The following is an 11,163-nucleotide window of genomic DNA, read 5'->3' on the forward strand; positions in this document are numbered from 1 at the left end:
GCTTACTTGCAATGGGAAAGGAAGATAGAACATGTGTTTGATTGCTATACATATAGTGAGAATACGAAGATGAGACTCGCCATTGCTGAATTCACCAATCATGCCGGTGAATGGTATCAAAATCTCAAATTAGAAAGAAGAAGGAAGGAGGAGGATCCATTAGACACTTGGGAAGAACTCAAAGAAGCCATGAGAAGGAGGTACGTTCCAAAACACTATGAAAGAGATTTGAAAACTAAACTGCAAGCTTTGAGGCAGGGAACGAAAAGTGTTGCTGAGTATTATCAAGAGATGGAGACCTTAATGCTAAAAACCCAAATCCGAGAAGAAGAGGAAGACACCATGTCTAGATTCCTTGGAGGTTTGAATCGAGAAATTGCTCATGCTGTTGATAGAAATCCACCGCCTTACCTAGAAGATATGTACCATTATGCTGTCAAAATTGAAGATCAATTGAAGGAAGAAAAGGAGTATTCAAAAAGGTACACATCTAAAGCTAATACATATTCCAATTCTAATGCTTGGAACAAGGCTGGTTTTGTGAATAGGAATGAATCATTGCAACCAAAAGGAAAGTTCGTAGCTGCCAAAAGAATGGAGGGAGAAAGTTCCAATACTAAAAAGAATGAAGCTCCAAAGGAGGTAAGGGAAAAGACTAGTTCCATTCAATGTTGGAAGTGCAAAGGGTTTGGACACATGAGTAAAGATTGTGTCAATAAAAGAGTTATGGTGATAAGAAATGGTGTAGTTGACTCGGATGATGATTGTGAGGAACATGATGAAGAATTTGAAGAACGTGATGAAGATTATATTGAAGAAGGTAACTTCATATCCTTGATAACAAGAAGGGTACTTAGTGTACAAATCAAGGAAGAGAAAGTTGAAGATCAAAGGGAAAACTTGTTTCACACAAGATGCTTAATTGAAGGAAATCCGTGTAGCTTGGTGATTGATAGTGGAAGTTGCACAAATGTGGTAAGTAGTTTTCTTGTTAAGAGACTTCAACTTGCTACACATCCACATCCAAAACCATACAAACTTCAATGGTTGACAAACAAAGGAGAACTAAAGGTAAACTCCCAAGCTCTTATTCCTTTTACATTGGGAAGATACAAAGATGAAGTCCTTTGTGATGTTGTCCCTATGAATGCGGGGGATATACTATTGGGCCGACCATGGCAATATGATAGAGAGGTCACATATGATGGGCTGTTGAACAAGTATAGTTTTACTTTGAAAGGAAAGAAATTTACTTTACTTCCGTTGTCTCCATTTGAAGTACATTGTGACCACTTGAAATTAGAGAAGAAAAGAAAAGAATTTGAAGAAAAAGAGAGGAGAGAAGAGAGCAAAAGTGAGACTAGTGAAAAAAAAGAGAAGAGTGAAAGGCAAAATGAGAGTAAAAATCAAGAAGAAAAAAAAGATGAGTTGAAAAGAAAGAATGTGAGTTTGATTGTAAGAAAGAGTGAATTGAGAAATGTGTTGTTAACCCAAGAGCCACATTTTGTGCTTATGTGCAAAGGTATGTGTTTAGCAATTGAAACAAAATCTCATGATGTTTTGCCAAGTGCATTTAAGTCTCTTTTGCAGGAATTTAATGACACGTTTCCCCATGAAGATGCACCTACGGGTTTACCTCCTCTTAGAGGGATTGAACATCAAATTGACTTTATACCAGGTGCAACTCTCCCAAACATGGCTGCCTATAGGACCAATCCCACCGAAACCAAGGAGATTCAAAGGCAAGTGGAAGAACTCATGGAGAAAGGTTATGTTAGAGAAAGTATGAGTCCTTGCTCGGTTCCGGTAATTTTGGTACCCAAGAAAGATGGCACATGGAGGATGTGTGTTGATTGTCGAGCCATCAACAAAATCACGGTAAAGTATCGACATCCTATTCCTAGATTGGATGACATGTTAGATGAATTACATGGTGCTAATCTGTTTTCAAAAATAGATCTTAAAAGTGGTTACCATCAAATTCGAATGCATGTGGGAGATGAGTGGAAAACAGGTTTCAAAACAAAGTTTGGGTTGTATGAATGGATTGTTATGCCATTTGGCCTTACTAATGCACCAAGTACTTTTATGAGGCTAATGAATCATGTTTTGAGAGAATACATTGGAAAATTTGTTGTTGTATACTTTGATGATATTCTTGTTTACTCAAAAAGCTTGAATGATCATATTTTGCATGTCAAGACAATTTTACTAAAACTTAGAGAAGAAAAGCTTTATGCCAACTTCAAAAAGTGTAGTTTTTGTCAAGACCAAGTCAACTTCTTAGGGTTCATTGTTGGAAAGGATGGGGTGAAAGTTGATGAGGAAAAGGTAAAGGCTATTCGAGAGTGGCCAACACCCACCACCAATGCAACCGAGGTAAGGTCTTTTCATGGGTTGGCTAGTTTTTATAGGAGGTTTATTAAAGATTTCAGTAGCATAGCCTCACCATTAAATGAACTTGTTAAGAAGCATGCTAAATTTGAGTGGAAAGAAAAGCAAGAAAATGCGTTCAATGAATTGAAAGATAAATTGAGCAATGCACCTTGTCTTGTTTTGCCTGACTTTGACAAATCTTTTGAGATTGAATGTGATGCAAGTGGGATAGGTATAGGAGCTGTTTTGATGCAAGAAAAAAAGCCGATCATGTTCTTTAGTGAAAAGCTAAATAGAGCACAGCTTAACTACCCAACTTATGACAAGGAACTCCATGCACTTGTGAGGGCTTTACAAGTTTGGCAACACTACTTATGGCCAAAAGAGTTTGTTATCCATACCGATCATGAAAGTTTGAAGCACCTCAAAAGCCAAACAAAGTTAAATTGGAGGCATGCTAAATGGGTGGAGTTCATCGAGACATTTCCTTATGTCATTCATTACAAAAAAGGTAAGGACAATGTAGTGGCCGATGCATTATCAAGGAGGTATGCTCTATTTTCTTCACTTAGTGCAAAAATTCTTGGTTTTAAGCATATGATTGAGTTGTACAAAGTTGAGAAATCGGAATTTTATGATGTGTATGAGCAATGTTTGGAAGGGAAAAATATACATGATTATCTTGTGTTTGACGGTATGCTTTTTAGGAAAGGTAAGCTTTGTATTCCTAAGTGTTCCATTCGGGAGTTGCTTGTAAAGGAGGCTCATGGGGGAGGACTTATGGGACATTTTGGAGAATTTAAAACATATAGCATGTTGTGTGAACACTTTTATTGGTTACAAATGAGGAAAGATGTGAACAAAGTGTGCAAGCAATGTTTCAAATGTAAGGAGGCTAAGTCTAAGACTGAACCACATGGTCTTTACACACCTTTAGAAGTTTCTAGTGAACCGTGGGTTGACATTAGCATGGATTTCGTTTTGGGGTTACCAAAAACTAGAAGACATCATGATAGCATTTTTGTGGTGGTTGATAGGTTTAGTAAAATGGCACATTTCATTCCATGTAACAAAACAGATGATGCTACTAATATAGCTAATCTTTTCTTTAGGGAAGTGGTTAGACTACATGGCGTTCCTAAAACCATTGTTAGTGATCGAGATGCTAAGTTTTTAAGTCATTTTTGGAAAGTTTTATGGGGCAAATTGGGTACCAAGCTTTTGTTTTCTACAACTTGTCACCCACAAACCGATGGTCAAACTGAGGTGGTTAATAGAACATTAGGGGCCTTGCTTAGGTCACTCATTTCTAAAAATCTTAAGTCTTGGGAAGAGACTCTACCTTTTGTGGAGTTTGCATATAATAGAGCTGTACATAGCACCACCCATTGTTCACCATTTGAGGTTGTTTATGGCTTTAATCCTCTAACTCCTTTAGATTTAACACCTTTGCCACCTAATATCTTTACAAGTGATGCAGCTTTGTCTAAAGCCGAATACATCAAAACATTACACAAAGAGATCAAGGAACGGATTGAGAACAAGAATCGAAAGCTAGTAAGTCGCAAGAACCAAGGGAGAAAGAAAGTTATTTTTAACCCAGGTGATTGGGTTTGGGTTCATCTACGAAAGGAACGGTTTCCAGATCAGAGGAAGTCAAAACTTCAACCAAGAGGAGATGGTCCTTTTCAAGTGCTTGAACGGATCAATGACAATGCGTACAAATTGGATCTTCGAGGTGAGTATAATGTAAGTTCTACTTTTAATGTGGATGATTTGACTCCTTTTGATGTAGGAAATGAAGACCTTGATTTGGGGACAAATCCTTTTAAAGAAAGGGGGGATGATGCAAATCCAACCACGGATCCATTGACTGTACCCGAGGGACCAATTACAAGAAGCAAAGCAAAGAAGATTCAAGAGGTTTTCATAATACATATTCAAAGGCTAGCTAATGCACACGAGGAGACAAAGATTTCTGAGGCAAAAATTCTTTACAATGTTAATTTAATGAGTCAAGAAGAGAATGGAGCAAAGATGGCACGGGAAAAGTTGTCTATTTTGAGAGATGGCACGGAGGACAAAAAAAGTGTGCAGATTGGTGAACAGGTGCCTTTGCAGATTGCACCTCTTGGGAGTTTGTGATGTCAAAGCTTGTCAAATCTCATCCAAACGTAAAGCGCCTCCTACATGTGATTTCCAAGACAATTTAAAGCAATTTTACATTTTTGGACTCACATTTAGTTGTCTAGTTTGATGTGCAATCATGTTTTAATTTGCATGTCTTATTTTCTACAATTTGCATTAAATAGGATTTGAAAGACTTTTGGTGTTCCTCATGTTGAACGACCCTTTGGCCTATTTAAAGGCTTGTAATCACCTTGTTTTGGAAGATTAAAAAAACATATTGAAATTCAAGAACTTTTGTTCCTTAACACTTTTGGTGTTGCTTCTTTCAAATCTTGCTTTAGGTTTGATGTTAAACCGATTCATTGGATTAGTCTCGATCAAGCTAATTCTGGAGTGAGTCGTCTTAGGATCTAGGAGTGACCATCGTAGATTCTAAGTCCGATCTAAGAGTGATTCATCTTCTAACCTTACTCTTGGTTGGAATCATTCGGTAAGTTAGTCGTTTTTGTGAATGTTTGCAAGGATCCTAGAAGGACCTCTAGCTTTGTAAACCCGAGCAACCTTGGCGCTTATCACCGGTTCAGGTTGGTTTGACTGGGTCCGTGCCGGTTCCGGATGGTTCGACTGGGTCAGCGCCGATTTTCCTCGATCCAGAGCCAGTTCTGACTGGTTTGGCCGATTCTGCTCCAGTTTTGCCCGGCACTCCGCCGGTTCTGGCTGGTTCTGCGGGTTTGGTGCCGATTGCGGCGGCTTTGGCCGGTTCAGCGCAGGTTTTGCCCGGTTCCCCCTCGGTTCTGGCTGGTTCTGCATGTTTGGCACCGGTTCAGCATGGTTCCTTGCCAGTTCAGGCTGGTTCGGTCTCTTCGGGGCCGGTTCCGGCTGTTTTGGCGCCGGTTCCCCCCGGTCCTTCTTTGTTTCATTCGGTTTCCTCTCAGGTTCATGACTTGGGGCCTGTTTCGGAGTCGGTTGGGACATGTTCAGGGCTATTGGGGCTGGTTCTTCGAGTGGTTTGCCTCCTTGCGGCCCAGATTCTTGGCGTGGCCTTTTTGGCTCATCTTCTGGGGTGGCGACTCGGCTTGAGTGTTTTCCTCTAGTGGTGATGGATGGGGAGCTCGTTGCGGTTCCCTCTGATGATATTGTTGGGGAGGGGGAGAAGTTGTGGGCTAATTCTTTGGTGGGTCAGTTTCTTGACTCTCGACCTCCTTATGCTGTGGTTTCCCGTCTGGTGGCTCGGATTTGGGCAAGTGTGGAAGAGCCGATTATTACTTATCTGGATGACGGGCTCATTGTGTTCCATTTCCTGCATGCTTCTTCCTGTGATTGGGTTCTGTCCCATGGGCTGTGGCACATTGGGGGGAAGCTGCTCTTCCTCCGTCCTTGGATTCCTGGTATTGTTCCTCAGTCTTTTTCTTTTGCTTCTGTTCCAGTCTGGGTTAAATTGTCTAATATTCCGCTTGAGTTGTGGACTCCCCGGGGGCTTAGTGTTATTGCTAGTGTGTTGGGTGTGCCTCTCTGTCTTGATAAGGCTACTGAGGATCGTAGCCGTCTGTCTTTTGCCCGTATTTGTGTTGAGATGCGGGCTGCTTCATCTTTTCCTTCGTCAGTTAAGGTGAAGGTTCGTGATGTCTTGTTTACCGTTGCTGTTGCGTATGCCTGGAAGCCACGGCGGTGTTCGAAATGCTGTATCTTTGGCCATTCTGATTCAACTTGTTCCGTTGAGCAGGTCTGGGTTCCTAAGGCGCCTCGGGGTCCGGTCCCGCCGGTGTCAGCCCCTCCAGCTTCTGTTTCCCCAGTTGTGGTGTTCGGGCCTGGTCGGGCCCTTGCTGCTGTGGCTCCTGCTCGTCCAGTGGAGCGGGCTGTTTCTGGTAATCGTTTTGAGGCTTTGTCGTTACCTACTGAGACTGCTACGATTGGTCATGACTCTGGTCCTTCAGGTCGGGATAGTGGTAAGGCTGTTCTTTTTCCTGGCCCTTTGTGTCGGGATAGTGGTGAGGGGGTGTTTTCGCCGCTTTTTGGGGATGGTTTTTTCTCTGGTGATGATCAGGAGGGTTTCACTACGGTTGTCTCTCGTCGTCGTCGCTTGTCCCCTGTTTCCAGGGCAAGTTCTTCTTCCCCTTCTGTAGCCCATGACTAGTTGGTGCTCGTGGAATGTGCGGGGTTTGAATGTCGCCGCAAGGGGCCGCGAGGTCGCTCGTTTCTGAGTAGTGTTCGTGCTGAGTTTTGTTGTCTTGGCAGTGTTCGTGCATTGGCAGTGCGTCAGCAGTTATTCTTCTTCTGGTGTTGGTAGGATTTGGGTGTTGTGGCGCCCGGGACGTTATGATTTTTCCCCGATTACTATTTCTGATCAGTTTGTGTATGGTGTTGTTTTTGATCGAGTTTCTCAGCTTTCGGTGCAGGTTCTTTGTGTTTATGCTTCTAATTTCACCTCTGAGCAGGCTCTGTTGTGGGACTCTCTTGTGTCCATATGTTCGACTTGGTCTGGTCTTGGTGTGGTGATGGGTGATTTTAATGCTATTCGGCATTCGTCTGAGGTGCTGGGTGGTAGTCTTGTTTTGTCAGATATGGAGTGTTTTGATGATGTTTTGTTACGGGCCGATTTGGTGGAGCCTCGTGTGTCTGGGTCTTGGTTTACTTGGATAAATAAGCATTTGGGGGCTGGTCTTATTCTCAAGCGCCTTGACCGTGTTTTGTTCAATTCCGCTTGGTTTGGTTTCATGCCTGTTTTTGAGGTTCAGGTTCGTGAGTGGGGTGTCTCTGATCATTGCCCTTTTGTTTTTCTAGTTGGTGCTGAGGTGCCTAGGTGTCGCCCGTCTTTTCGGTTCTTTGACCATTGGGCTGCGGATCCCCTATTCTTGTCAGTTGTTCGGGACACGTGGAAGGTTCATTCTCAGGTTTCTCCTGTTGTGAGTTTTGGTATGAATCTTCGTGCTTTGAAGCCTGTGTTGCGTCGTTCGGCCATCATATTGGTACTATTCAGAAGGGTGTGCAGGAGGCGCGTGCTCGTATGCTTGCTGCTCAGGCTTTACTTTTGCGTGACCCTTCTTCGATAGGTGCTCAGGAGGAGGAGCAGGTCGCCTCTCGTGATTTCTGGGATTGGGCTGTGATGGAGGAGGCTTCGTTGCGTCAGTAGTCCCGGGTCCGGTGGCTTTCTTTGGGAGACCAGAACTCTGCTTTTTTCCACCGTAGTGTTCGAGGCCGGATTGTTCGTAATGATCTTTCCTCCTTGACGAATGATGCAGGTCGGGTTGTTACTGATCGTGCTGAGATTGCTCGATTGACGGTTAGTTTTTATCGTCGGTTGTTGGGCTCAGAATGTGTAGGTTATCGTGATCTTACTGCTCGTCTGGCTGCTATTGTGGATTTTGTGTGGCCTCCTGAGTGTAGGGTGGAGTTGTGTCGTCCTGTTACTTCTCTGGAGGTGCGGGAGGTGTTGTTTTCGATGGCTAGTGGTAAGGCTCCTGGTCCGGATGGGTTCTCCGTGGACTTCTTTAAAGTGGCTTGGAGTGTTGTGGGCGATGACTTTCGTAAGGCGGCGTTGCATTTCTTTGATACTTCCTTTTTGCCTTATGGGGTGAATGCTACGTCGCTTACTTTGATCCCAAAGATTCCCAATCCTTCGGGGTTAGGGGATTTTCGCCCTATTTCATGCTGTAATGTGTTGTATAAGTGCATCACGAAGCTTTTAGCTAACCGGTTGAAAGTCTGGCTCCCCAGGTTTATTAGTCAGAATCAGTCTGCTTTTGTGCCCGGATGTCGTATTGTGGACAATATTTGCCAGGAGCTTGTTGGGGGGTATCATCTTAATAAGGGTATCCCTCGTTGTGTGCTTAAGGTGGATCTTCAGAAGGCGTATGATTCGGTGCATTGGGATTTCCTGTTTGGTCTGTTACTGGCCATTGGGACCCCGGCTCACTTTGTTAATTGGATCCGAGCTTGTGTGACGTCTCCGATGTTCTCCATTTCTCTGAATGGTTATGTAACGCCCCGCGTTACTCAAGTTAGCTTGCCCCGAGTTCTGGAAAATTTTATAACAAAATAGATTTTGTTTATTGATTTATTTATTTATTTCATTTTTTATTATTATTATTTTTTTTATTTTATTTGACTCATCAGTGATCTTTATTTAATTTAAGTGTGGCATCTCGGCTAGTGTGTATTGTTACAGAGTTAGTGGTGAGTTAGTAGCGTGTAGTATTTATTAAGTTATGGTTTAGTACGGATTCCGCTATGTGACACTTGCTCTGGGCCATTGGACCAACTACGAAATTATATTATTGGTTTTGTTAACAAGGAGTGATTCGGTAAATGGGCCTTAAACAAAAGAAACTAGCCCAAGTGAGTTTATGTTGCAAAACAAAATAAAAAGAGGAATTTAAAACAAAACAACCCTAGCCCATCTTGTTCTCCTTCCTCATCTTCTTCCACCCTTCCCTTTCGTTTGAAGCCGCCAGCCCCCCCCCATCTGGATTTCTTTCTCCGACGAAGCAGCACCGACGACGGGACAGCAGCAGGCGCGGGCGTCGGCAGCAGCAGGTGCGGCGTCGGGCAGCGCAGCGCGCGACGGGCAGAAACGGCGTGTGACGGGCAGCGGCGACGCGTGGAGTTGGGCAGCGGCAGCGGCGGCGGCGTGCGATGGGCAACGGCGGCGCGTGACGTTCGGGCTGCTGCAAGCGGCATCGATACACGTGAGGCTGTTTTCGCGGCGTCCCTTCTCCGATCCAACGAGCCTAACAACCTCGAATAGCTTAGATCCATGAAACCCGGTAACTTTTCTTTGACCCACATTTGTTCGAAGTTAGATTTGGATTACCCACATCCAAACGAAATCGATTTGGAATACCCACACCTAAGCGAAGTTGTTTTGTAGTAACGGACATCAAAACGGAGCCGTTTGAGGTCGTTTTGGGCACTTTTCGCTGCTGCAAAAACGTGGACAGCAGTGTTTTGGTGGTGTTCGGCAATTATCTTCATCAGTTCGAAGCCCGATTTACACTACCCACACCTTTGCAAGCTAGATCTAATTTACCCACACCTACACGAAGTCGTTTTGCGGTAATGAGCCCTTTGAACCCTCGTAGAGTCGTTTTTTTCGAAGGCTGAACAGTACATTTAAATTGCTGTATTTTTCTGTTTTTGGTGCTTAGGTGTGAGATCGACGCAAACTTAAAGACGTGGTGTTGTAAGTAGCACCAGGGGGCGAGTGCGTGCGTTATTTAGCGCTAACGGAATGGTTTTGATGCTGTTTTTCTTCCTAAAATAATTTAATTGAGCATGTAGGGATTGTTAGTTTTGATTTGTGAATTTCTAGTGATCTTGTTGCCGTCTTTCTATTATTGAACACTTTTGAGGAAACATGCTTCCTGTTATTATTGTTGTAGGTGACTAGTAGGTTCTAAATTGTTGTAGTTAGAAGTAACTGGCTCATGACGTTTCGCAAATATGATGTAAATGAAATGCTCGCATTATTAAACTGATAATTTAGTTTTATTGTTTTGGTTGTGAGCTGTTGGGTGTATTTTGTTTATTACGAGGAAAAGCATGCTTGTAAACTGTGCAGTGAATTAGAATGTGGGAAATTTACCTGTAGGTGGTCATGGGAGGGTTAGTGAAGTGGTGAAGGGTGAAGGGACGGGTTGGTAGTCCATTAACTATGGGTGTTCTGACCTGAAAATGCATAGAAATCGCTTGGAGGTTCAAAGCCTTGAGTAGTGGCCTTGGGAATAAATGACAAGGCCGAACGTCAAATTTCTGTAAATGAGTATTGGGGTCTTGGGGATAAATGTCAAGGACCAATACGCTGGGAAGTCATCAGTACCTTGGGGATAAACGGCAAGGACCGGTGCACAGTTTAGGCCTTGGGAATAAATGGCAAGGCCGAACATCAAGTTTCTGTAGAGGAGTATTGAGGCCTTGGGGATAAATGTCAAGGGTCAATGCGACTCGAGGAGTTAGGCTTGAGGGATTAAAGTAGAGTGGTGCTTGAGAAGTAGTGGTGCTAGGCCTTGGGAATAAATGGCAAGGTCGAACATCAAGTACTGTAAAAAGAGGGGGTACGGTGACTTGGGAATAAATGTCAAGAGCCGTCATGCCTCGAGAAGTTAAGCGGGGAGTAACACAGGGGGGTGTAGAGGAAGGTTTAGTACCATGAGACAAGGGCTAGTGAATCATGGGTTGTGGTCTTGGTAGTTCCGACACATGGTTGTTGTATGTAAATGTCTAGTTATTGTTTGCTATCTCTTACTGCTTATTTGATTGCCTTGCTATCGTTTTATTCTTTATGTCGTGACTGTGAGCATGTTTTTTTGTGTTAGTTAGGAAGTGCTACTTACGGAGTACCTTATGTACTCACCCACTTTTTTACCCTTATATGTTTTCAGGTGCGAACAGGGTCGACCGCGGTGATGACATGGAGAGGGCTTGACCGAGGAAGGATCACTAGCTTAGTTAGTGAGGATAGAGGGAAGGGTCGTTGGGTACGAGTAGTATTGAGATTTATGTTATTGCTAGGTGTGAACCGCGGACGAAATTTTGTATTCTTTAGAACTACTTTATTTGTTATGGATGTTGCTGGTAAACGCGTCACTGTCGTCGTTGGAGTTTAGGTGTACAGTTGTTTTATTTATTTATGAATTTTTGCCACTAAGGCGGATATGAGAT

At 43.3% G+C, this 11,163-nt stretch overlaps 1 protein-coding gene and 1 long non-coding RNA gene across 3 annotated transcripts; both read left to right on the forward strand.

The window, feature by feature from the left end:
- Positions 1 to 5,605: 5,605 nt before the first annotated feature.
- Positions 5,606 to 8,447, forward strand: LOC148210842 (uncharacterized). Its single transcript, XM_088125216.1, has 6 exons — positions 5,606 to 6,604; positions 6,759 to 7,241; positions 7,288 to 7,360; positions 7,443 to 7,628; positions 7,746 to 8,220; positions 8,339 to 8,447. The coding sequence occupies exons 1-6, from the start codon at positions 5,606 to 5,608 to the stop codon at positions 8,445 to 8,447; spliced, it is 2,325 nt and encodes a 774-aa protein (XP_087981342.1).
- A 203-nt stretch (positions 8,448 to 8,650) lies between these two features.
- LOC148210843 (uncharacterized) lies at positions 8,651 to 11,163 on the forward strand. 2 transcript variants are annotated; one of them, XR_015791822.1, is made up of 4 exons: positions 8,651 to 9,269; positions 9,374 to 9,558; positions 9,651 to 9,685; positions 10,884 to 11,163. It is a non-coding gene; the product is annotated as an uncharacterized LOC148210843 (long non-coding RNA). The 2 variants fall into 2 exon arrangements; XR_015791821.1 differs by having other exon boundaries at positions 9,651 to 11,163.

Source organism: Momordica charantia (genome assembly GCF_013281855.1).
Source record: "Momordica charantia cultivar OHB3-1 chromosome 6 unlocalized genomic scaffold, Mcharantia_2.0 BLBB01000006.1, whole genome shotgun sequence".
NCBI lineage: Eukaryota > Viridiplantae > Streptophyta > Magnoliopsida > Cucurbitales > Cucurbitaceae > Momordica > Momordica charantia.

Coding starts and splice junctions, on each gene's coding strand:
- LOC148210842 (XM_088125216.1), top strand. CDS start 5,606: ATGGATGGGGAGCTCGTTGCGGTTCCCTCTGATGATATTGTTGGGGAG. Junction 7,361..7,442: donor GCTGCGGATCCCCTATTCTT/GTCAGTTGTTCG, acceptor CGTGCTTTGAAG/CCTGTGTTGCGTCGTTCGGC. Junction 8,221..8,338: donor TTGAAAGTCTGGCTCCCCAG/GTTTATTAGTCA, acceptor TGTGTGCTTAAG/GTGGATCTTCAGAAGGCGTA.